The sequence below is a fragment of the Marmota flaviventris genome, chromosome 8 (assembly GCF_047511675.1).
Source record: "Marmota flaviventris isolate mMarFla1 chromosome 8, mMarFla1.hap1, whole genome shotgun sequence".
NCBI lineage: Eukaryota > Metazoa > Chordata > Mammalia > Rodentia > Sciuridae > Marmota > Marmota flaviventris.
In genome coordinates this window covers 98,056,761-98,084,503 of record NC_092505.1, presented here as the reverse complement: position 1 = coordinate 98,084,503, position 27,743 = coordinate 98,056,761, and the positions used below count along the sequence as shown (strand labels likewise).

The 27,743-nt window shown below is 39.0% G+C and overlaps 1 protein-coding gene across 1 annotated transcript in view; it reads left to right on the top strand.

The window, feature by feature from the left end:
- Positions 1 to 2,871: 2,871 nt before the first annotated feature.
- Positions 2,872 to 27,743, top strand: part of LOC114098059 (EGF-like and EMI domain-containing protein 1) — a 610,754-nt gene continuing 585,882 nt past the window's right edge. The window contains exon 1 of the mRNA XM_071614923.1: positions 2,872 to 2,960. Within this exon, the coding sequence (XP_071471024.1) occupies positions 2,872 to 2,960 (89 nt within the window). The remainder of the gene's footprint in view (positions 2,961 to 27,743) is intronic.

Sequence of the window (27,743 nt, the reverse complement as noted above, 5' to 3'; positions counted from 1 at the left end):
AAATGTACACTAATATTTAGCCTGTCACATCCATACTATTTTAAATGTTCATCTACAATAAAGTGCCTTCAAAATCATGGAAGGAAATTTTTCTAATTTGTGATTTACTTTCCATGTACCTAAACTGTCCTTTACTAAACAACCATGCAATCAAATAATTCACATATATTTTTGTATTATTTAGCTCTTAAAATAGCTCTTTTCAGCCATGACTTTATACAAAATTTGTCTTTCTTTAATATAAAGAAAATTGTATAGAAACTTTTTACATACCCAAAGGGAATGAGATTAGTTCAAGATAGACTCCTGCAGAGTTAAAACTAGTCCAGAAGCAAAGAAAGGCTTAGCAAGTCACAGGAAATTTCAGGGAACAGTTAATCTATATCATCATCTTTAGGTACACTATAAATTTTCATCAAAACAATTAAGATCAAACAGTATTGAAACAAACTGGAACCTTTAAGTTTCATCCAAAGGACAAACTAGAAAACTGAATCCATGGAGAGGGTTAATCTTTGTACCTGTACACATACACTATACAATCATTACACTAGTTCAGAAGCTGTAATCATTATGGCTTATCCAGTTTCTTAATTCATCCTTATAGTACCCCACCTGCCTTTGGTCATTTTACTGTTCAATAGTGCTTCCCTAGAAGAGGGAGAGGAAAAAGAAGAGGAGGTTAAATTAAGTAATCAATTCTGTTGAGGAGAATTTAGAATTAACAGTTAAAAATAAATTTTAAAATTACCAGTGTATTTTACTAACCTGTGCTGGGCCTATTGTTAGCAGAACTAATTGAGAGTTAGCCACAGGAAAATCCATCTCCACAGCTGGTGTCAGTACCAAGTCCACTATCTCTTGGGTTTGGAGAAGGCCTGGTTCATGTATAACTGGTGTTTAGAAAGGGAAGTAAGAATGAATTCCTCTTTCATGAAACACAGGGGTCAGATAATGATTTCTATTGTGTAAACAGCTCTAAAATTCTGTGTTCAAGATACTTGCCAAAAGATAAAGATATCATCTAGTTGTGTTTTCACAGAATTTTTCACTGTAAACTTGATTTTAAAAAGTTAAAATTATACAGACAAGTCTAAGAGGAATAGAAAACATTGCAAGTTAGCATGAATTTCAAACTTAAATAAACAAGGAGAGCAAAGTCACAGAATGCTAAAAAATTCAGGAGTGTGGTTCTCTCCCACTCTCATCTTTTTATTCCTTTTCAGAAACCCCCCAAAAGTGTGCTCCTCCGTCCCTCCTGTAAATGCCCAATTGCTTCTTTAGTCACAGAAAGAGAAAAAAAGGGAACAAAGGCTTAGAAGACTGAAATTAAAAGCCAGATGGTTAATTCAACTATGAAGGGCAAGAGGGAGTCCAAAAACACCTTCTGAGAAAAATCATTTTAGGGGTCCTAGGACTGTGGAAATCAGGTGTATCGCTTTTAGTGTCTGATTATGAATGAGTCCTTGGATAGACACTTTTGGTAAGTTTAGTAATAAAGGAAAAAAGTTGTTTCACTGCAGACGGTTCCATTTTCTGCAGGGTTAAACTGCAGACGTTGGCTCCAGAGCTTGGGCTGTCCTTGTTGGAGGGCACGATGCACCATAGATTTTTATTTTCACGAAACAGACTCCAGAGGTTTGCGGCCTTCCAGACAGCAGCTGGCGCCGAGCACAGGCACTGCCTCAGGCCGGAGCTGCTTGGCGACCGCGCTACTCTTGGCTGTGCGTCCCGGGCAGCGCTAGCCAGCACCGCAACCCAAGATTCCCGTTCAGAGCAGACGCTGTTCCCTTCTGGAAGGGCCGTGGGGGCTCGCAACTGACGGCTTCTCCGTATATTTTTAGGGAAAGGGAGTTGGTTTGCAGGGAAGGATGGAGTAGTTTTATAGAACGGTTGGCTCCTTCCTATAACTCTGGTGCCTAAATTGGGTGAGACGGTGGCCAAATAAAATGAAGGGAGATTATCTCATTTTGAGTAGGATTTCTGGATGAGCTGAAGATGTGTCCTGCAACTGTCGATTTGGCAAGAGATTTGACTCAATCAACTACCATTTGGTTTTCACTTCAAACACACCTCCCCATGTCTAGTGTTCGGACCCACTCCCCAGACTAGAGGTAGGGAGTGAGCTGAAGGAGAGTGAATCAAAAGTCAGCCTTCTTTTGGTCTCTGCTTGTAGCAGATGCACAGCTGGTTGGTTCTGAGCAGGTTGGTGTGTGAGGCTGAAAACAGGAGCAGCTTAGCGTCTTTAGCGGGCTTTGGGGTGTGTGTGCTTAGAGGGTGGATCGGAAGAGGTTGGGAGTAGAGTCAGGCTGAGTATTCAGCGAAACCCCTGATTTTGCGTCCCAGCTGCTTCTTCCACTGCCCCCACTGCCCAGCCCCCGCTGCTTCTAGTCCCCGCAGCGCTGGCGTGGAGAGGAGGGGGTGAGGAGGGCGCTGGGGGGTGGGGGACGCCCAACAACGCGTCGAGCCCGCGGTGGCAGCAGGGCTGTCTCTTTAAGCGCTCCGGAGGGGCCGGGGCGGGAGGGCGGCGAGCGCGTTTCCATGGCACCCAGGCTGCGGGGGCTGCGGGGCCGCTGGGCTCACTCTGCTCCAGTCGCTCCCGGCGGAGCAGGACCGTGCAGCTCGCCGGCCACCGCGCCTCGGGGGCTCCTCTGGCCGCTCCTCCTGGGCTCCCAATCGCCTGTGACGCCCGGTGGGGCCGAGCCGCTGCCGCGCCCTCCTCAGGGAGACGCACCTCGCCGGCCCGCAAGCCCTGCACTCCAACTTCTGCCCGGCGAGCCCAACTTCTGCGCCGGGTTCGGACTCGGCGGATTCCGAGCGGCGCGCAGCGCGCAGTTCGGGCGGTGGCCGGAGCGGCTTGGCCTCGCTGAGATGACCTCGCGACTGTGGCTCTGGTGCTTCTGCGCTTGGGTGGCCGCCAGCTGGCCGCCAGGAAGCGCCCTACAGCTCCAGCCAGGCATGTAAGTGGCGCCCGCGTGCTCCCGAACGAGTGGAGAGAGCCGGCGCCCGTGCGCCCCCGCCCCACTCTGACCTGCTGCGGTCACCGCGGGCGGAGCCCTTCGCTCCGAGAAGGGAAGGAGGGATGATATGCCGGCAGGCACCAAGAGGGATCTTTGGGTTGTCCCTGGCGGAGCGCCGCGGGAACGCTGTCACCAGCGTGTCCTCTGGGAGCGTCAGCTCTGGAGCAGAAACCACGACCCAGGGCCGTGTGCCTTTTACCTAACTCATACTTTCTAAGCGCCTGACCGATTCCCCCCACCCCTCCAGTTTGAGTGTTGTGCACGTGTGCTTGATGTGTGTGTGTGATTGGTGTGTGTGTGTGTGTGTGTGTGTGTTTCAGTTAATTTCCTGTTTAGGAGTAATTAGCTATTACAGATGCCACTTTCTAAAAGGATTTTAAATGAAATCCTATCGAATTGCGAGTTTCTCGACATTGTCTTTACAAAAACCAATGAGCTCCTGTACATTTTTTAAAAGAGGTATCATTAAGTCCAAGGAATGGATTATTCCACAGGTTTGAGAGAGGCTAAGTGAGAGATGAGTGTGTCAACCACTGAATGAGCTACTTGCGAAGCTGCTTAGATGCTTGCTCCTTTTAGTAGAGAATTGAAGAGTTCTGAACATGACTGGAAAGCATCATCTGAGGATGGGACATGTTTTTTTTTTTTTTTTTTTTTTTTGACAAGTCAGCAAAGGTGAAGGATAGGAAATATTAAGTCTTGATCATTGTGTGAAGTGTAGCTACATGCTTGTGGCAAGTCTTTGCAAATTGTAAGGTCTCCTTGACTGTCTGGATAAGTTTTTACGGAATTCGGTGGCGTCAGCGGGATCATCATTGAAAGGTCTGAAAGAAAAGCCAGATCAAATTCTGCTTTTCATTTTCTGCTCTGGAGCAGTTGTGAACAGACAGTATTTTGAACATTTGAATATTTTTTTCTACTTTGCTACTTCTTTGCTTCATTTTGCTTTTCTGAAATGTGAATATTTTATGATAGAAAAGGGGATTTAGATAAGTACACAAAGCCATCCATACATTTCCCAGGCTTCACTTTTTCGGGTAAGAAAAATACTATTTTTGGACTCACTTTACATTTCCATATTTCATCCCTTTCCTGTGAGATTCAATTTGCTACCTGGTTACTGCAAATGTCACTAACTATAAATCTTGAGACTTGGCCAGGATATCAGTGGTATCACACAAGTTCTTTCCTGCATAGTTTGTAAATACATATTTGGCAGAAATGCAAGGAGTTCTTGTGAATGTGATTTCTCTTGAATTGATAAGATTTGCCTTGTTTATTTTGAAGAGGTTGCTTTAGACTTTTCAGCTTATCTCTGAGAACATCTCACTTTGGATAACTTGTGCATGCATAAGCCTTCATATCGTAGAAATTGCTTTTTAGCAAGCTTGCCCAGTAGCCCTGCTCTTACCTTCACAAGTGCCCTTATTTAAGTGAATCCCAGTTTGCCTTATTAGGTAGTCACAGAATCACCCAGGCACATTGAGACTGAATAATCCCTTTGGAGAAAGGAATGGAGGCTTTGAGGAACAACAGAAATAAACCACTTTTTTTTTTTTTTTTAACATTACTTAACTATTGTAACTCGTGTTTCAATAGTGGTTCTTTGGTTGAAAAGGCTGGGGGGATGACTTTGCACTTTTTTTTTTTTTTTAAGGAGGCTGCTCCTGCAGTTCATTTATTTATCAGATGAGATGAAATCAGATATTAAAAACAATATAAATTTTTGATTGTTTAATAGAGATGTGTTTTCCAGGGAGCTATTGAGATCACTCTGATGACTCTTAGTACTTTCAGAAAACTAAATGGGGAAATCCAATCAAATTTATGTTTTGTCCTCTCTTGTATTAGAGTTAATGGTGGCTTCTTCAGTAGGAACCATGTTGGGATTTAGTGCTAGGTTTCTGCAGATGTCTTTGCAATTTTCGTAGGCATGTGGAATGCAACCATGTACAGCTCTTGGCTTCCAAATACCTGTCCATCTGTTAAATTAAAGAGAGTTCTTTCCTAGATTTTTTTTTTTATTGACCTCTGAGGTCCATTATCAGTGAAAGCAGGCTTCTAATGAGGTGAAGACCACTAATGAGAATGCATCATCTTACTGACTGGCATTTATAGGTCATTAACACAGGTAAGAGTTTTATGTAGCTGATCTTGTACTTGTGCAGATTTGGGGAGCTAGAGAGACAAGGGAAATTAGGAAATGAATGTTCAGCTAACTAGCGGTCAGTTTAAACATAATGTATTTAATTCATGGTGTAGTCCTCAGAAAGTAAACACTTTTTATTTTATTTATTTATTTACTTTTTTAGTAAACTAATTTTCAAAAGATATTTTATTAATGAAACAAAGAGATGTATGGCATATGGATTTTCCAGTTCTAATGATAATTGATTTGTGCAATGATCTTGTTGTATTTAGGAAACCTTGCATAACTTAAGTTTAGGCAGATTCATAAAATCAGTATTCTCTAAAGAGTGCTTAAGTACCCACTATGTAAGCAGGCTTTTGAAATCCCAGACCTAATCTATTTGAATTTTTTCTTAGATGCTGGACAAATTTCTAGATACTTTTCATGTACTATTTCATTTAATCTTGGAAATAGCCCTAGAGATAGGCATTATTATTTCCATTTTATGATGAAGAAGAGACATAGTAAGTTTAAGTTCAGACTCCAAAAATTCAGAATATCTGAATCCAGGCAGTCTGAGTCCAGAGCTGGGGTTCTTAACATATGCCCTATTTTAGAACATCCAACCCCAGCCTAGTTTTTTTTTTTTTCCTTTTTTCTTTTGGTTGTGCTGGGGATTGAACCTAGGGCCTTATGCATGCAAGGCATGAATGTATAGAAGTATATAGAAGCTTTCTATAGCTAATGTAGAAATTCAGGGGTCAGAATGGGAGTGGCAGAGATTTAGGTCTTACAAAGAATCCATGGACTTATAATTTGTCAAGAAGCTACCAACTGAGCTATATCCCCAGCCCCCCAGGCCATTTTTAAGAACTTCTTAAAGCAAGCATTTTCAATGGGAATGGAACTGAAACCTTTGGGGTCTTTTTTGATGGTTGAAGTAGCTATAGGGTTATATTGGCTTTTGATGCTAGTTTGGAAAAGATGGTTATCCTACAATGGGTGTGAGTTCTCTTGCCTCATGGAGACTCCTTCATGCTTGTAGGCACTTAAGTACTAAAATGATGAACTAGGCTTAAATGGGATGTGTAGGGTGGGGAAAGGTATCCTTGGCAAGTGCATTATGAAATCCAGAGTTGTAACTGGTGATGGCATTTTGATAAAGGGATATTGAAGAGTTTACTTATGTTAATGGTGCTCTGTAAATGTTTTGTGAAGGATTAAGTAGGAGGAAATAAACTCTACCCAGATCTTTGAGACATCAAGGAAAATGACTAGCTGTAATGCATTCTATTAAAATTTATCCTTTGTAATATACTCTTGTAAATACTTGCATAGTAACATGATGAGAAGTAGTAAACATGGAGGGGTTGGAGCTATCATGCCAGACAGAAATGAATAAAGGCAGAACCAGTGGCTTAATCCCCTGGAACTTGGGATACATGGATTTCTCTGATATGTGGAGGGAATTTTAAGAAGGTGTGGTACTTTGTGGCTCAGCAGTCTTCTAAGTTGTGCAGGACTTCTCACATCCATCCCTAATGAGGATATCCAATATAGGCAGGTTTGTTTTTTTTTAATAGTTTTTTTAGTTGTCAATGGAACTTTATTTTTTTTATTTATATGTGGTGCTGAGAATCAAACCCAGGGCCTCACACATGTTTGTCAAGCACTCTGTCACTGAGCCACAACCCCACCCCAACATAGGCAGTTTTGACATACAAATTTGAAGTGTGCTAAATGTGATATTGTTCAACACTCATGTATAGAAGTATGTTTTATTTCAGCTTTCTATAGCTGATGTAGAAACTCAGGGGTCGGAATGGGAGTGGCAGAGATTTAGATTTTACAAAGAATCCATGGATTTAGAAATAGAATTTGTCAAGAAGCTATGATAATAATCTTGGTGGTAAAAGGAAGTTGAAAGTTGTCTCTTGTCCCACATACTATGCTGGAATTTTTTTTTTTTTTTTTTTTTTACTTATGACAAAGCCTGAAATTGACCTATCTTAGTTTGTTCAAAATACTATAACAAAAATATCATAAATTGAATAGCTTATAAAGAATAAATATTTATTTCTCACAGTTCTGGAACTGAAAGCCATAATCCAAGGCATTGATAGGTCTAGTTGGTTGGTGTTTGGCAGGGCTTGTTTAATGGTTTTTAAATCCAGCTATGTCCTCCTAGGATCAAAGAGTCAAATGAGTTCCCTTGGATCTATTTTAAAAGAGCACTACTCTCTTTCAAGAGAGTTCTACCCTGAGGATCTAATCACCTTCCAAAGGGTGATAACCGCCACCTTGAGGTTATTTTAAAAGGGAACAAATATTCAGACCATAGCATGAGCAAACTAGAGATGTCTGGGACTAGTAACAGTCCACTTTAAAGCATGATTTGTGGTCTGTCATTTATTCATTAGTGTAAATTATTTCAAAAATTTGTTTCTTTCTTGTGGGTCAACCACATTAATGAACATATAATGAATTCAAAAAACAAAGCTGTGTGCACTCTGAGAGAAACTCTATTATTAGCAATTTGTATTTTATTAGAATCTTTGATCCAAATGACAATCACACAAAGTGGATAATATCATCATATTATCTTCAGATGAGGCATAGAGAGGTTAGGTAATTTGCCTGAAGTTTCATATCTGAGAAGCAGCAGGATGAGTTTTGGACCTAACCTGACTAACTCTAGGACCTTGTCCCTAATCACCATACTCTGGGGGTCCCTTGACTCTTGACCACTCTGTTGTACACTCTTGAACTATCAGACTCTCTGATCTTTTTACTTTGTTGGGTCTATTTACTTATATGTAGTCATAGGTGTTCTTTCTCCTTTTCTCCTAGTTATACCCAAACCTTTGATTTGTAGTTTCAGCAATTCATACTGTATTGATAAATTGACATTATAGGCATTTTCTCAATGTCCCTGTCCTCCATTTCAATATTTTTTCCTGTATCTTTACTTCTTTCTTTTTTGTCTCATGGGAATAAATTTCCTATTCTTGTTTCAAGGTAATCCTTTCCCTAGTTGTTCCAGATTCCATCTTTGGAATAATTTCTCCAAGTCATCTATTTTCTTTTATTTCCAACTCTTTCCTTTCTACTGTTTACTCTCCTTTCTACCTGCTTTCTAATAATTGATAAATTAACCCATTGCAGCCTGGCTGCCTCTGAGATTATCTTTTCAGAACTTGCCCCATTATTGTTTTTTTTTTTTTTTTTTTTTTTTGTAGCACATGACATTACCAGCTATTCCTGTTTTCCACTCTCCCACATCTTTACTTATGCTTTTCCTGGGGACAGTTAGTATTAGTTGTAGCTCTCTTCCACTGGCCACTACATTCTACTTTCTATCTCTGTTTCTTTCCCTATTCTTTACACGCTACCCTGTTCATCTCCCCCCACCACCACCACATACGATTTCATCATATTTTCTGTTCTGATGGGACCCAGATGTGCACGTAGCTCAACCTCTTTGGAGCACAGACTTGGCATTTTCAACTGGTGTTATGGTTTGGATTTGGAATGTCCCCTGAAGATTTACATGTTGAAGGCTTGGTCCCAGCTGATGGTGCTATTTGGAGGTAATAGAAAATTGAGGAAGTGGATCCTGATTGGAGGAAATAGTTCACTGGGGCATGCCTTTGAAGAATTTATTATATTACTAGCCCCCTCCCCCTTCTTTGTGGTAGCTATGAGGTGAGCAGCTTTGCTTCACTGCACCCCTCTTCCTGCTGTGATGTTCTGCCTTATTTCAAGTCCACAGTGATGAGACCAAGTAGGTGTGGATTGAAACCTCTGAAACTATGGGCTAAAATAAATCTTAACTCCTTTAAATTACCTTTCTCATGTATTTTGTCACAGCAACAGAAAGCTGACTAACAGAAAATCGGTACCAAAAGGTAGGATTGTTGCTGGGAGTATGCCTATTCATGTGGTTCAGAAACGTTTGGAATTGGTTTGTGGGAGAAGTTTCAGAAGGCTTGGAGGTTCAGACTGGAGAATCCCTAGAATGTTGTAAACAGAGTTTAATGTATGATTCTTGTGTGAACTCAGAAGACTGCTGGCAGATCTTGGCATCATTCACATGATGCTGGTTTTGCAGGCATGCAGAATGCAGGCGTTAGAAGGGTCATGGAGGCTTCCATTAAGATTTCCAAAGAAGGCCTGAGAATCCAAGCTTGTATGGCAGAGTCAGAATTCCTGCGGGTAGCCAGTGAGAGTAATGTGTGAATCTGAAGGGACAATGGAGATTTGTGGAAGTTAGCAGTGCCAGGAATGTGGAACATCTGCTGAGAGAAGCTTCAGGCAGCAAGCAGAGCCAGCCCATGGGGAAGGCCATGTGAACTAACTACAGCCAGTAAGGCTACCGGGTTGGGCCTGCCAAGCCTTTTGAAGCTCACATCATGCCACCATGCACCTGGATGCTAGGCATGGAGCTTCAGGGTTTGAAGTTTTTCTAGCTGGGACTTTTGAGCAATGCTGGAACTGTTAAGACTATATGGACCTTTTGGAGATGGACTGAATGGTTTTTGTTTGTTTGTTTGTTTGTTTTTGAGATGGGAATGAGCCTTTGGAGGCCAGAGAAGGAATGTTACAGTTTGGATCTAGAATGTCCTCTGCATGTTCATGTGTTGAATAGTGCCAGATGGGGGCGCTATTGGGAGGTGGTGGAAACTTCAGAAAATGGGGCCTAGTTGGAGGAAGTAGTTCACTGGGGGGCATGAATTTGAAAAATTCATTTTGTCTCCTGACCCACCACTCCCACTTCTTGACAGCCAAAAGGTGAGCAGCTTAGCTTCACCACACTATATCCCTACAATGATGGTTTTCCTTACCTCAAGCTCACAGCAATGGGGCCAAATAACTGTGGACTAAAACCTCTGAAGCCATGAGTCAAAGTAAATCTTGCCTCTCTTAAGTCATTTTTTTTCCTCAGATATTTTGTCATAGCAATGGAAAGCTATCACAACTATAAACTTACAGGGTTTCAGACTCAGAATATCCATAGGCCTCTATAGTCATCATTGTTTCCTACATCTTTTTAGGCACTTTGCCTATTTTCCCTTTATTACGTTTACTGTCTTACATCTGTTACTTTTCTCTGAGTTTACTCATATTATAAGCCTCAGGTATATAAAAAGGCCTTTTATATAGCAATTGTATAAATATAAGTTAATGTTTATATTTCTGTCATTTGCTAAATCCTGTAAGTACCAGCAATAAAATATTTCTTGAATTATATTTAATTTCTGTTGTTGACACATAAAGCCCTGTTATGATGTTTTTACTCCTATTCTATTACAGCTATCTCTTGGTGGATCCTCTCTTTCATATCCTCTCAATTCTCTTTATTTTTATTATATGTACCATATAATAATTTTTAAATGTTTTAAGTTTTAATTTTTAACTGGTACATAAACATAAATATGTACATCTGATATAATGTGATATTTTGATACATGTATACATTAGGGTAATCCTATCTATGGGCTCAAACTTACAGCATTTTTTATGTTGAAAATGTTCAAATTCCTTTTTTCACTTTTTAGAAAAAACATACAGAATATTATCATTAGAAGTTTCCACCACCTCCCAATAGCGCCCCCATACAGAATATTATCATTATCTATAATCACTTTACTATGCTGTAGAAAAGAACTTCTTGCTCCTGTAACTTAGTACACATTAATCAACCTTTTGCCATACTTCTTCCCTATCCCTTCCTTCAGTATCCACATCCTCTAATTACTACCACCATTCTAATCTCAACTTCTTGAAATGAACCCTTTTAGATTCCTCATATGAGTGACATCATGTGGTATCTGCCCTTCTGTGCCTGGCTTATTTGGCTTAACATAATTATTTCCAGTTCCATTCATATTGTTGCAAAGGCCAGATTTCATTATTATTATTTTTTAAAAATATTTATTTATTTATTTTAAATTTTCGGCGGACACAACATCTTTGTTTTTATGTGGTGCTGAGGATAGAACCCGGGCCGCACGCATGCCAGGCAAGCGCGCTACCGCTTGAGCCACATCCCCAGCCCAGATTTCATTATTTTTAATGGTTGAAATACACACACATATGCCTATAAACATATATGTGTATATACCATTTAATTTTTGTCAAGGTTTGTTTCTAAAGTAAATTGGTAAATACCTAGTAATGTTATTTCCTTTCTTCAAAACTGATTATGGAATGAAGTTCAAGCATCAGAATGCACTTCTTAAATATCAGTCTTTTTATGCCAAGAACAATTTAAGCCTTTTGCATATTTTGGTTCATTTAATTCTCACAACAACTATAACAGAATGTAATGTTAGTATTTCTATTTAATGATGAAGACTTTGAAATCTAGGGAAGGTAAGGTTTTCTGGAGAAACTGCTTATGAGGGTATAAAGCTCAGAGAGGGGTCATATAGCTAATAAGTGGAAGAGTTAGGTTATGAACCTATACTGACGGTAAAGTCTTTTCTCTAACTACTATTTAGTATCAGAGTCTTATTTTCTGGCATTATTCAATTTTATAAACATTGATTGATCACCTCTTCTTTTTTTTTTTTTCTGTCTTTAGTCCTGTCACCCTGTGAAGAGTCTAAGATTTTGCTCCATTGTGTGGGAACAAGTTAGTCTGCCACAGCTCATAGCTGCTCAAGGAAGACATGAGATTCCTGAGTCAGATGACTTTATTCATCCTTTAGTTCACAGCAGGTGGCATGCATGCCATGTTTGCTTTGGCTTACTTTGCACCTCTATCCCACCTAGGTTTCCTAGGAGCAGTGAGGAGTGACTCAAATGGATCCTGTGCACACAGTCATAGATGAGAAACCTGGAATGTAAGAAAACCTCTAATCTCACAAGAAGCCGACTAGCAAAACTGCATAACATCTGTTCTTAGAGAATTATATTATTATGCTTAGGAAAAAACACTGTCCTTATCCCTAGCAAGAGATCCTTTCTCTACCTTCCTAGGCTGTTTGCTATATAAATATCCTTTCATAAAATAAGCAAACTCTTAATGCTTTTCTTACCTCCAGTGCTGGGATGAAACCCAGGGCCTGATGCATGCTAGGCAAGTGCTCTACCACTGAGCTCTGTCCCCAGTTTGATGTCAATTATTTTTGTAAGAAATGCAGGAGACCTTAAAGAAATATCACCTAACGTCCCTAGCATTTTCCTTCCCATTTCTATCAGTATGTTTTTTTTTCTGAGGTTAAATCTAGTTTTGCTCCCTTTTGTTCAATTCGGCGCTCGACCTTCCCAATTCTTTTTAGCAGGTAGAAACACATTGGGACTAGATGAACACAGGTTTAGTGAGCTTACCCAAGGGGTTGTTTTCAAATCCCTAGTATTTGTTTTTTTCTCCTTTGACATTGAAATCAAATCTCTAACCCAGTTGCTTAATATGTGGCTGATTTCTTTTCTTGTTACATCATTCAACAAACATTTATTCAGTGTCGAGTACTTTGTTAGGCAATGAGGATTCAGAGAGGAATAAGGCAATTCCCTTTCCTTAAGCAACTCATAGACCTAGAGGGAGCAAACAAATAGACCAAAGCCTCCCTACACAATATTCCAACCCAGCTGGAAGGAAGAAAATACAGGACTTCTGGGTAGGTTTTTCCAGAGCTTATTTTTCTGAGGTTGACTCTTTTGTGGAGATTAAATGAGTGGTGATGGTGGTAGTTTCTGGGTGGTGAGAAGAGCAAGAAGGCAAGATATCCCCTTTATGAAAATCATAACTCATTTGCTTAACAGTCTATCTGCAGGGAAGAATCTATGGAACTACTGCAAAAAATGAGATTAGGGCAGCTTAGGTGGGACAGCTCAGGAAGGGTCTTTTGAATATCAAGACTTTGGACGTTATAATAAATGGTGAGCTAGGAGGATACTGACTAAAAGCAGAGGAGTAACCTAATCATATTTATGTTTTTAAATACAGAATGAGTCGTGGAGGAATGAAACCAGAGGGACAGAAGGTCCTATTTGGAGGTTCTATCAGTAGTCTAGGGAGAAGTAGTGTGAGTCTTACAAACAAAGGAAATAGTGCTGGTGATGAAAGGAAGGGAGAGATCTTCAAGATTAATAATAAGAGAAGTTAATGTGTGTGGGGGGGGGTGAGGCAGTGAGAGAAAGAGTTGAGGGTAGCCTCAAGAAAATGGAGAAAATTGGAAACAGAGAAAGGAGGAATGTGAGGATGAATTTGGCAGGGACCATGTGGGTATTCATTTATGTTTTTGTGGAATTTCAGTTGAAGACTTTCTAGAGAAGCTCCCTCTAAGTGTTTGAGTCTCAGGAGAGTGGTCTGGGCCAGAGCTCTATCTTGATGCTGATGTTATAGGAGATAAGTAAGTGAAAAAGATAAGTAAGTGAAAGGAAATCTAGAAATCTGAATATACAAGAGGAGGACAGATGAAAAAGAGCCTAAGGAGGAGAGGTAAGTGCAACAGAAGGCCCCAGGGAAGTTACATGAAGTAGGATCTTGGAAAGTGATCAGTGACACTCCTGAGGTTCCCTAATCATACCCAAATGGAAGAATATTGTTTTCATTGAGAATGTAACTCTCAGAGCCATCACTGTTGGTCATGGCCATGGAGACGTGAAAACTCTGACAGAGGAGCCTCATGTACCTTCTACCCTGACTTTTTTTAAAAGGGGGGGGGGTAGGGAGAATTTTTTAATATTTATTTTTCAGTTTTCAGTGGACACAGCATCTTTATTTTATGTGGCACTGAGGATCGAACCTAGCGCCCTGTGCATGCCAGGTGAGCGCGTTACCGCTTGATCCACATCCCCAGCCCTGACTAAACATTTAATTGGTATCTGCCGTCATTTTCAGCTCATTATTCCATGGCCAAAAGTGCCAAGAGAATGAACTTCTTTCAGGACTAATCCAGCAGAATTAATCACCAATGGGGCACGAATCAGCATCAATTCACAGTCACCAAGGCATTTTCCTTGCACCTGCAAATATTACAAAGATGGGTAAAATTGAGTCTCTCCCCCATAGTCAACTTTAGTGTTCCTTGTTGTAGGATAGTCTGGAATCATAAAGGAGTAGGACCAAAGCATTCCTGTATTGAGAAGCAAGGTGAAGCCAGACTCACGAGAAGCTTTGTGGCAGCTCTGGAAGCTGAGGTGGGATTGGGATTAGAAGAGCATTCATGGCAGGAAGACAGCAGAGCTGGCAGGACAAGGTGTTGGAGGCAGAGCAGAAACTTCTGGGGATAGCGTCCACTCTAGGTGAGTGGTGTCCTCATGCACATAACAGGGCATTCCAGGATCCCCAAACATATGCCACATTTGGGTGCCCTGGGGCCTTTGTTCTTGGTGAACTTGATGAATGAACTCTTCCTCTTCCAGGCCAATCTCTAAGGTCCAGCAAAATGTCTCTTCTATCACAGGTCCCTCACACAGGAGTCATTGTCTGTCTGTCTGTCTCAGCAACCTAAACTGACATTTTTTTTTTTTATTTGACATAGTTACCTGGATGTCTCCATTTTCTTAAATCTAATTGAATAACTATGTGACAATGATGAGGACATGTTTGGAATTAATAAAGATGCTTCTAGCAGACTTTGTGTAAATTTGGTTCCTTGTGTATAAATTATGTGGCTTGTCAACTTGTGATCTGGAAAATGTTTTGTCACTCCTCAGAGGACAGTTTTCAGTGGTGTTTAATGTTCCTCCTCATTGATATGGTTAATTAGGAATTGACAGTAATTCTGAGCTTTAGTGGATTTTACTCTTGAAAGAAGAGACTCTCCCCAGGAGACTTGAGCTGTACTTTCTCTGAATTATTAAGAAAACTATTTTCACAGTTTGGTGTAGTAGATGCTGACCAGGGGAGAATCAACCTAATTTTGAATAGTTTTTCCTTCTGGAACTCAAAGCACTAGTATTCAGTGGCAGAACCTGCAGATTTTTTTTTCTAATACTTTGAAGGGTTTAGTTAATAAAAAAAAAAAATGAGGATCTAATTTACAGCATGGTGCCCATAGTTAGTGATGCTTTATTGCATACTTGAAATTTGCTAATAGATCTTAAATGGTTTTATCACACACAGAGAAAAGGTAATAGGTAAGGTGATAGATTTGTTAAGTAAATGGATTGTGGTAATCATTTCAGAATACATATGTATCAAATCATCACATTGTGCACTTTCAATTTATATGATTTTATTTGTCAGTCAGGCCTCAATAAGAGCTGGGCGAAAGAATATCATAATAAAATAATAGTCAAATTGTATTGCATCTTTATTTATTACGGAATTTAAACAAATTTTGTCTATCCCAGCTTTCAAAGTCCAAAAGATAAGAAAACAATTCTCAGCATGAATAAACGGGGAATGTATCTTGACATCAAAAATTTATTTTCCAACGCATTTCACAGTTTACTCATGCTGAGAACCACTTCTTATCTTTTGAACTTTTGAACTCTCTGTGTATTGGGATGAACAAAAATGAACATGGGTTTCCTTTAAATGTACTGGAATGCCAAATGTAAAATAAAAGAAGTAGAAACGCAAGACACAGCAATGCACATTAGCCAATTATGTGATAACAGAATAGCATTTGTGTTGGGCTTTAGGCATGTATATGTAATACTGAAATGAATTCTGATGTAGGAAGCACCACAGGCAACCAGCCATTCCATCATACGGATGCATCCCTTACATCTTCCTGTGAAGCAAATCTTGCTTGAATTCAACTGACAGTAACAAGTGTGGGCCAGAAAACAGCTCAGTCAGCATTCTCCTTCTTTCATAAATCTATTTACAGTAGAAACCCCATTAACATTTTAATTGTTTCACAGCTAAAGTTGCTCTCAGTGCCACCTTTAAAGGGCTCAGGTTCATTAAAATTTAAGGGACCAGAGAGTTCATAGTCTATTCTAATGACCTAGTGTTGGTTGTAAAGGCTGTACATTTTTTGGTGGGGGGATGTTCATTGAACAACTGAGAACTTTTTTGTAGTAGCCAAGGATGCATGAAGGTGGATTTTTTTTTTTTTTTTGTAATATATTGCCCTGTTTCAGTTCGGTCAGAAAGCTGTCTCCCTCATCTGAATCCTAGAGTCTCTTAATGTCCCTGTCAGCACTTTCTGTCAATTATTATTTCATTGTCTACATTATTTCTACAGCTAGGTTTCAATTTCTTTGAGGGCTAAGTAAAACCAATAATTGTCATATTAAAACTAGTCACTGATAATCTACTTTCAATCTATGTTTCTCTACCTCCCATACTGCCCCCCAATAAAAATATATACCCAAAATTTAAATTGATATACGTTTCAAGACTTTTTTTTTTTTTGGTTGTAAGATATATGTGCTCTGATGATTAACTAGTCTTAAAATGTTACTAATGTGATTTGTTATATTTAGTTATTTAACATTGGTCATTTCAGTGGAGAGGAATGTCTGCCCCAAACCGTAGCTTTTTGTTTGACTCCAGCTTTATGTTAAGCCCTCCCTAATAAAAGGTAAAGTATGTGTTTTTGTCCTCAATATTTCTTATTAATATATCTTATTAATAATATTAACATTTATTATTAATAATAACAAAAACCTAGAATTTGTGTATAGAGAAAAATGTTAGTTTTTTGTGGGTAGAATGAGATGGAAAGAGGTAAAGACTAAGGTCAAATTGATCAAAAAGCCTTATATCAGCAAAGTGCATTAAAGCCAGTAAGACCCAAGATCATCAGGCTATAATAAATTACTATTTGGGTGCTAAGAATCTATTTTTAATTATAATTCTAATAAGATGCAGATTATATAAAAATAGTAATAACTGGGAATATGTGATCACCTATCCCTTTTTAAAATAATGTGTTTTCTATATATTTATAAGCCTGAAGAATGAAGTGAAGCTGGGCCTGGTAGTACATGCCTGTAATCCCAGCAACTCTGGTGTCTGAATGAGGCAAGAGGATCACAAGTTGGAGGCTAGACTTGGCAACTTGGCAAGGCTTTAAGCAATTTAGTGAGAATCTGTCTCAAAACAAACAAACAATATAACTTAGTGGTTAAGTACACCTGGGTTCAATTCTTAATACAACAACAACAACAACAAAAAACCGAAGTGAAATATGTTTGTGTCCTTGTCAATTTCTGGAACTGGCTCCTGTGGGTTTTGACCATAGTGTGTGTTCCATTTCCAAGTGCTCTTCTTTGTCTTTAAAATAAGTCTTTGGACTCATCTCCAGAAGGTTTCGGTTGATAGTAGCAAAGGCCGATTAGGATAGATTTTTAAGTATCATACCAAGATGGTGCTTTTACAGGCTGAATCATCACTAGAAGCTTTTTAAATTAATTTTTGGTTTAAGGGATGTATACTTCAGTTTCACTGTCTTTTTGTAAAACAAAAAAAAAAAATTCTTAATTGTGGTAGAAACATAGAATATACTATTTTAACTATTTGTAAATTGCTAATGTTGACTGTTCGTTTTGTTCTATCATGGGTCTTGAGAATATTTTCATCTTACAAGATGGAAACTCTATGCCCATTAAACTCCATACCCTATTTACCTCTGCCCATTAAACTCAGCCCCTGACATTCCATTCTAGATTCTATTTCTATGAGTTGAGCCACGTTAGAAGTGCAATCATACGTGGGAGTTGCTTTCCTATCACTGATTTATTTCACATGGCACAATGTCCTGAAGGTTCATTCCTGTTGTAGCACGTGGCAAGATTTTCTTCCTTTTCAAGCTGGATAATATTCTTTTGAAAGTAAATACCATTTTTTTTTTATCATCACTTGATGGACATTGCTTGCCTTATATCTCTTTGTTATTATGAATGGTGCTGCTATGAACACGGGTATGCAAATATCTTTTCCAGATCCCACTTTCATTTTTTTTTAATTATTCTGGCTACATAATCAAAAGTGGGATTGTTGGATCATATGGTAGTTCTACTTTTAATTTTTAAAGGAACCTATGTACTGTCTTCCATAGCAGCTGCACTATTTTACATTCTCACAGCAAGCTACAGAGTTTTAATTGTTCACAACTTTATAAACATTTCTTATTTAGAAAATTCTGATTCACAAGATTGTACATGTTTATGGTGAACAATGTGATGTTTTCAAATATGTGTACATTGTGGAAAGGCTAAATCAAGCTAATTAAAACCTGCTTTACTGCATGTATTTATCAGTCATTTGTCACTAGCTCTTTTATCTTGTGATTTTCATAAAAGCTTTTTCTATTTCCAGTGGTATTTTTTCCTACATGAAATGAGCATAAAGTGTCTCTATTAATTTCTTAAATTTTTCATTCTCCTTTAATTTACACAGTAGACTAGTATACCTGACAGTGCACACTAAAATCAAAAGTAATTTTGCAATCCCTTATCCGTAATCCTGAAATCCTAACACTGGCAGGTACCATTTTTTTGTTGTTGCTACTGTTGTTTGTCACAAATCAATTAGGTGGCAAAACCTACACTGAGCTGTCATGAATCTAATTATGGACTTCATTCATATCTATATGAGGTCCCTTAAGTTTCCCCGAAGAAATATTAATGTATTTGGTTGAGGTGTGGCTCTCTAGACATGTCTGGGCATGTATGTACTACATTGGTTTTCTAAGATCTGAAACTTCTGAATTCCAATCAATTTAGCCCCAAGAATTCTAGATAATTCTAATCTGTATTTGTCTTTAGTGTTTAAAGAACATATTGCTTTTCAAACAGTAATTTGGACTTTTAAAAGTTTGCTTATTGGAACAGGTTTTATAACAAGGAATTGCTTTAAAGCCAAGAAGTGTCCAACTACTTTTGTTTGTATGATTTTGGATTGATAAGAAGCATGGAAGGTTCAGCTCCATGTGTTCCAAAGTGGTGGGGGGAGCTTTCATCATATATTAATGGATGTTTTCATCAACTATCCCCAGATTTTATAACATACTCTGTCAAAAGCTTAAAAAATAAAAGTAATTGAATCTTATCATTTAAAGATGTTCCCATTCATGATAAAAAAAAGTAGAGTTTAGATGATCCATTAAGGGCAATGCATGAAAAGGAGTTTTGTTATCATTTTATTAAGTCTACTCATTGCTTCTGTATAGAAGAAACAGCCAGTTGACATCTATAGCATCTCCATTCCAGGCAACATAGCAAGGACTTTTCATATTATTTCATCTGAATGAAAAGCAATGTGCACTGTACTTAGCCATTATTTAGGGATAAAAGGATAAGATTTAAAAAAAATACCATTTTGTGTAATTTGGATACTTTATTCAATCCAATTTTGTTTTCTGTGCTATAGGGATAAATGCTGATTGGTCTCACTATTGGTTACTTTGGGTAGTATCCAATTCCATAGAGTGTGCTGGTCTTTTGAAGGGTAAGGTGATCTGGTCGGGATCAGGCTGCTGTACCCCAAGCACCAGTTTTAATATTAATAAAAGTGGACACTGAAGTATTTGCTCTTCTCTGCTCTTCAGACTTTCCTATTTCATCTTTTCATAAATTTTATTCTCTTTGTCTTGTGATGTCCCTATTTGACCCTAACAAGGTGTTATATTTTTAATTTAGATTGCATTCATGATAGATCTATAGATGTTTAGACTCTGGTAAACTACGAGGTTCAAGGAAAGTCAAGTGAAATGCTGAATTCACTTTGCTGGAGCCTTGCATTTTATATTCAACGTGCTTATAAATATTCTCTTTTGTATGTGGAGTCTTTATGACCACATGTTGCATTATTAATCACCTCCCAAAGGCTTTGCTTCTTGCTGTGGCTACTTCAATTATCCCAATGTTTAAGCTTTTCATATGATGACACAGGTAGAACATTTATGTTTCTAGCATGAATTTCTAGTGTAAAGGAAAGAGTCCTGTTCTAAAGAAATAGTGTCTTTCTTATGGTGGGGCAGAATCCTTTCTTATGGTGAGGAGCTCTGGTGCCCAGGAAGACAGATAATTTTAAGAGAGCTCAGGACATAGGTAAAAAAGTTAACTCTGGAGGACCTTGGAAGCCCAGGGAAGGCACTTCTGCATCAGAGAGACTGGCCAGGGATTGAGCTTGAAGAAGAGGTAAATATTCTCACAAAGGAGGAGGGTTTCACATGAGGAGGATTGTAAGTGAGGCTTCCTGCCTCTGTTCAGTGTGGCAACAAGAGATAGTAGGGCTTTTGACCTACAGACAAATTAAATGCCACCTGTCAAAAAAGTGAGCTTTATGGTGGAGTCGTTGCAATTGTGTGAGATGGAAAATACGTTTGTGAGGAAGCAGCTAGGAATGGAAAGTCTGAATTAAAATGAATTATTGCTTGAAGGAAAGATAAATGCCTATTCTGATTGAACCTGAGGCTAGCAGTGAATCCATTACACTAACACATCATCACTGTCTGTTTCCTTGAGTACTTCATTTGTGGACGAAGTAAACTTCTTGCTTTCTCTTAAAAACCATCTTTAAAATTTCAGTGTTTTAGCTTAAAAGAAAAAAAATAAAAAGAAGGAGCCTAAATGTCCAAGAATGTAGAAACAGTTAGGTAAATTATGGGATATTCTTACAATAGAACATTTATGCAGCTATTAAAAACATTGCTTATGAGGAATTTTAATGCCCTATAAAATGCTTACATTATAATAAGTCAAAAAAGAGGCAGGATACAAATGCCTATAACAGCATGATTTTATATACAAATGTATAAATATAAAGACAGTAAGCACAAAAGGAGGAACATGGATCAAAATATTTTAATAGTACTTATCTCTTCGTTGTGAATTATGGATAATTTTTATTTCCTCACATACAGTTCTCAGTTTTTGCCAACTTTTCTATAATGAACATCTATTGCTTTTTGTTAGAAAAAGTACTTTAAAATTTTTATCTGCCTCTGAAATTATTTTCCAACCCATAACGTATTACCAACCACAGCCACTTGAAGACAACTCTGTCAGAAACCACTTTTAAGCCACCAGTGGCAAAAAATTTTATTATATAAAAGAACCTTTATATTATTATATTGAATATTCTATTATACACAAAAGAACCTTTCTGGTTCATTTGTAGTTCAGTAATAATATGTCATCATGTATTCTCCATCTGGGTTGCTCTTACTGCAATGGTCAAATATAGGATAAAGGCAATTTCCTATATTTGAAGGCTGTTGAAGCATCACAGAGGAGGCAGGATGAGGGGGCCATACCACCTTGTGCTATGTTAACTGATGCATGCATATTCAGAACCAAGTAGGCCAGGGACATGGCTTCTTCAGACTGAAAGTAGGTGATTCAGGGTTACAGTCTTTTGCCTTCCCCCCCTTATTTTTTTTTCTCTCTCAAAATTCCATTCAAAAATGCCACTCAAACTTTAAGGTGACTTGGCTTTTTAGGTGACACTTACTTCTGAAACAAGTTGCTTACATATAGAAATAGTTTGCTTATCTTGAACTCAAATTATCTGGCAGTCTCTATATCTGAAAAATAATTAAGAACCAGGAAGTGAATAACAATAGCAGCATAAATGTGATGGTCAGCTTTTCATTGTTGTGATAAAAAAATACCCAAAAAAGAACAACTTAGGGGAGGAACATCTTATTTTGACTCATGGTTTCAGAGGTCTCTGTCCATGGTTGGCCAACTCCATTGCCCAGGGCCGCAGGTGAGGAAGAACATCATGGTGGAGGGGCTTGTTGGAGGAAATAAGTTCAGCTCATGACATCCAGGAAGTAGAGTGGTGGGGGAAGAGAGAAAGAAAAGGGCCTGGAAAATAAACCATTCCAGGGCCTACCCAGTGAGCTACTTCTAGGTCCCACTTCCGAGTAGTCTATTCAGCCCTTAGTGGATTAATGTACTGATTGGGTCAGAACCCTCATTCCAGTTACTTCCCCAAAGCCCCACCTCTGGACAGTGCTTCATTGGGGTTGCATGAGACTTTGAGAGACATTCCAGATCCAAACCATAGCAATAAATAACAAGAGTTACCTATTGAGTACTTGCTATTGTTTTAAACTTAATGAGTAGGACTTTGCTCATTATCTTATTTATCATCACAACCCTATGCAATATTTATTGCTTTCCCTATTTATAAATGAGAAAATGTAGCCTCAGAGAAGTCAAGTAGCTTGTCCAAGGTCACATAGCTCGTTACCATGGATCTAAAAACTGAACCACATTCTGAAGTCCAAACACACTCTCAACTATTACAGGAAATTGTATGTGTAAATGGATCTCACAAAGTCTGTGCTCTAAAAATGGCACACTTTATATTTCAAGATCCAAAGAAAGGATCCCTCTATTTTACAACTGCTTTTGGCAAATTTTCAAATAACATCTTTCGAAAGAGGAAGAAGGAGCTTCTAAAAGTAGGAATTGATAGCAAAAGTAAGATTTGGCTGAACAGTGATGGTGAGATGGGTTGAAAAACCCAGAATACATTCCCAGGAACTCTAGCTGTGACCTTCTAGGTTGGTTAGGTCAAGGCATCTTGCTCACTTTATTAGGTTCTAACTGTATCAGTATAATAAACATGGAGTTGAATCATGGTATAGATTTAAGTTATTAATAAAAATAAAAGTCAAGTCAATGTAGTTCTAATTTTTTTAAAATTTATATTTTTATTATGGAATTTTTACATTTTATTGTAGGAAGATTAGAAAATAGAAGTGAGAGAAAAATGACAAAACAAAAATATCTTTCAATTTCACTAGCAGAGTCATCCACTATTAACATTTTGGAAGAATGACAAAAGAGAAATATAAATGTAAATACAAAAATGTATGTTAATGTTTAAACAAACATGAAACTGTGCTTTAATTTTAAAAGATCATATCCATTTACTATTCTTGAGTATATTTTAAAGTATATTTGATTATTAAAATAGAGAAATATATAAAACATTTGGGAATGATTTTTTTCCATTATCTATAAAAACATAAAAACGTGCTTTAAGGAAAAATACACATTAATCCAGAAAATCATTTGATGTGAATCAGTTCATTTCTTAATAATGTATATCAGTGAGGCACCACTGTATCTTAGTTATGTTCATGCCATAGAATTCTCATTATTTTCCTGTATTTACATTAAATATTTAAAAGAAAGCCCCCCCATATCTTTTATTTATTTATTTTAAGAAAAAAGATCAATACTGAGAGTGACAATTTAAGGGTGTTTTGAAAGGAAAAGAGTATATATTCCCTGGCTGGAGCTGATGTGATTTAAAGCCATCTGCTTCTCTCACTTGAAATGCAGTTAGCTGTGTATCCATCAGCCTACTTAATTCAGGAGGAAAGGCAGGGCCAACTTCCAAAAGCTATGTTTGCATTTGCTATTTCATTTGACAAAGATTTATTGGGCTCCAACTTTGTGTGGATCTTGTGTTAGGTGCTTATGTAGTGGAAAGGTGTAAGACATGCCCTTTGTATTCCAAAAAGTCCAGTCTAGTCATAAAAGACAAATAAACAGGTAATTAAAAATTGGTATGGTGGGTCCATAGAGTGAAGTGAGTGCAGAGGGCTATAGGAGGATGTGGGAAGTAGGAAAGTTTCTTAGGCTATAGAGATGCTCAAGTAAATAGGCAGAGTTAGAGGGAGCCAAAGAAAATGGGTATGTGGGAAGGGGAAGGAGAGTGATGGAAGGAGAGGGCTGCAAGGACAGAGTTTGGGGGCTAGAAGAATGAGCATGCAGTGCTAAGGTCACCGAGATTAGGATATGAGGTGCAACAAGGCTTGAGAAATAGCTGTAGTCTATTCCAGTCACTGGAAATATTGTCAGTGGAGCAAGAAGAGACCAATTGTGATTTAGAGAAATCATTCTGGCTGTTGTGAGAAGGGGCCCCAAGTTGGAATAAGACTGAGATCTGAACAAAGGTGATACAGAGGAAGAAGCTGAACTGATGAAATCACCAATTGCTGGATGTGGGAGGTAAGGGTGCAGAAAAAGCAACATCATTATCTGAGAGTTAGGTGACTGGGTGCATGATGATGACCTCTGCAAGCAAAGAAGGCTCCAAGGAAAGCAAATTGCAAGGATATTACAAAGGTGACGAGTTTGTTTTGGATGTGTTCAGCAGGCAGTTGGATGTATGGAACTTGGGCTGAGAGAGCAATGTCTAGAACAATGATCTGGGGTTATCTGGATGTACAAGTATGAAACCCAAGAAAGGGAGAAGGATCACTCAGGTCATATTTATGTGGGTTCAGAGGTACCCTTGAGAACCACTATAATTTGAGGATTAATAGAGAATAGTAGTTAAGGGCTCTATTTGGGTTCAAATCCTAGTTCCACCACTGAGTAGAGTGAGCAGTGGTCCTGGAAATAAGCATAGTTCCCTTGTTCTTCAGTTTCTATTCTATAACATGGCCATGACACATAATTGAGTCAAAGGGTGGTTGTAAAACAAATGAGTTAAAACTTTAAAGTATACATAATAGGGTTGGCTCCTGGTAAAAAAAAAAAGTTGAATAGATAAAGCTTTACTATATTGTTAAAATATATACAAGGGGAATTTGGAGAGAGAGAGAGGAAGGGAGAAAACCAGTGAAGAATACAGAATGTGTGTTGTCAAAGATCATAGGGGAACTTTGTGAGCAGAGTCCTAACAATGAAGGCAGAATTTTGAGAAGAAAGGTGAAAGGTATTAAATGTTGCAGGAAGGACAAGCGAAGCAAGAGCAAATAGATGTCCTTTCTTTTTAATTAGGAGGTTTTCTGGTGCCCTGGGTGGGATGTGGCTGGGTTCCTGATTCAGTGGTCTAAGAAATGAATAGGAGGAGAGAGTGGAGTGAGCAAGAATAGGCAGAACAGAAGCCAAAGAGTGGGGACAGTGGTGAGAGGGAGAGCAGTTGTGGTTGTATAAGATAATCGGAAACATTTTGAGAAAGTGAGGTAAGAGCCAGTGCAGGGAAGAGAAACAGGCCATGCGTAAGAAAAACCACTCATTCATTTATCAAAATTTGTCACTATATCCTGTGTCTAGCTAAGTAGATACATGAGGGAGGTGTGGGGATAGATGGTCCTCACTCTCCTGTTCTTATGTTCTGGTGAACTGTAATGTTAGCAGAGGGGCTTCTGCTTCCTTGTGGCTGAGATGCTCCTGTGAGACTGTTGTTTTGATTCAGGGTGGCAGGATCATTGGGTGCTGGCATATGAGGACATCTCAGTCACTTCTCCCACAGGTCAGATCACAGTTCAAGGAGCCTCCTAGAAAAGAGAACTGCCCTTCATGCTGGCTACTCTGTAGTAGTGCTGACCAATCTGTGGCTCTGTAACTTCTGGCCATACTTTTCATATGAGTACTTTGACTTTCAAAGGCAGAGCAGTATATTGGAAAGAACATGAAATTAGATAGCAGAAAATCTGTTTCAGTTCGGTTACTCATTCATTTCAAAATGTGCTTTGAGTACATACTGTATACCTGACAATGTGCTGTGGGTTGGCTGGACAACCGGGTCAGGACAAGTAGGGCACCTGTCAAAAAGAACTTGCATTCCAGTGAGGGAGACCAGCAATTAATAAGCAACCATACTCTGTGGGCAGGACAGAGGTCACCAGGTCTGTCCAGAGAGGCCAGATTCATCTTGCAGTAAAAGTGATTGATTGAAAAGCTGAGAGCTAGGAGTTTAGGCTGGGATTAGCCAGGTGCAGGGGACGGGGGATTAAGAGTTTCCAGGTGGAGGAAACAGTACGTGTGGCGTCATTAACATTATGAAAAGGGTCCCCTATTTCCTGGGCCTGAGAAAAGTTGTGTTAGGCGGGAATATGAAGAATTGCTTTCTCTTACTGGTTAAGTGATACTGGGCAACAGCAACCCTGATCTTCTGTCTCTTCTCTATAGCCAAAAGTAGGTGGAAGGAAACCCTTGCAGGGTGCTGTTCTTAGAATGAATGCAGAAATGTTGGAGAATTACTCAGAGGACCATAGCTCAGGGTGCACTGGGGTGCAGGGAGGGCAAGGGAGAAACAATAATCAAAGAGATCTGTAGGGAAGCTACCAACTCCTGAGATGACTGTGCCAGAAATGTGGATGGAGAAAGGAGTGTTCTGGGAGAAGATCTAGTTGAGAGCCAGCTGCACAATTAACTTGAGAATTCCTGGAAGGTGGGTCATTTGAGAGGGATCATCTGTGATGGAAATGGACAGAGTTTTCTAAAGGAGAAGTTTTAGAGTAGACAGGGAAAGGGACAGGATCTGGAGAGCCAGTAAAGAGACACAAAAGGTACCACACTAGAGAACTCCATGAATTTGGGTTCAGGAATTTTAAAAGAAAGCCTTTTGATGGGACAGAGACTATAGGTCAGTGGTAAAGTGCTTGCCTAGCACTCAGGAGGCCCTGAGTTTGATCCCCAGTACCCACATCCCCAAACCAATAGACCAATCAAATAACAACAACAACAAAAGAGTTTGGAACAAAACAGGTTTAACTCTAACTTGGATTTAGTTCTAACTTTCCTTTGATAAATGATCTTTCCAATCTGGTTAATTGGATCAAGTCTCGATTTAACAACAAAGAACTAAAAAGTGTCTGTTGCTGACCTGTCACAGTATACTTGGCAAATTATAGACGTTGCTTTTTTTTTTTTTTAGCATTTTTATAGTTTATTTATTTTGCTAGTTTTGATATTAATTTTTTGAAGTTTCCAATATTCTGTATGGGGTAGCAGCACCTTTTTATTCCTTAGCACAGTTTTATTGGGGCAAACTCAGAGAAGATTGGATTCTTATGTGAAGGCTTTTCAGCAATTATTTGAAGTGGAAATGTGTGGAAATTTGGCTCTATTGATGTGCGTTTGAGTTCTGAAAGACGCGAAAGATTCCCGTGAAAATGCACCGCGCGTGTTTGTCAGGAAATGGGTTTGCCCAAAAGAGCACAGCCAATGCCTGGTACAAATTCATCCTTGATCTGCCTGGTGCGAGCTGGGCGGGGCGGCCTGGAATCGATAGGTAATCAGGGGCGCTGCGGGAGCCGCACCGCGCCCCCGCCTCTCCCAGCTCTCCTGGGAATTCAAGGTTTCCTTAGCCTGGGACGAGGCCGCTGCCTGGTTAGCACCGATACTGTCAGAGAGGAAACTTGGGCCTTTAAAACAATGCTGTGTTGGGCTACTCGGATTTGGCTTTGGTTTCATTTTTCTCAGTAGTCAGAGAATAATGTTTCCAACCAGAACATCCTTCCTATTGTGCCCTTCAAAGGACTGATTTATGGTTGCCATGGGAACTAAATTATCAAATTCTGAAAATTAGTATATTTCGGGTCCCTGGAGACCGCAACACCGTTTGTGTGCATGTGAGTGCGTGTGTGTGAAGGAGCAGGACCTATAGAACCTTTTTTTTTTTCCCCCATCTAGTGAAACATACATTTTTGGTAAGCGAATTAGGGAGTGTGTGATGTGACACTCCTTTCACTCATTTATTCAGATTTATTGGGTGTCCCCATTGTTGCACTTGTAGGCACACACTAACTACAGTGCTGAGGGAGACAGGAGGTTACTTTGATGTGGTGACAATTCTTTCCAGTTTCCTTTTTAATGTAAAATGAATGATTTTCTCACAGTCACAGGGATAAATAGGTTCTCTCTCTCTCTCTCTCTCTCTCTCTCTCTCACACACACACACACACACACACACGTTT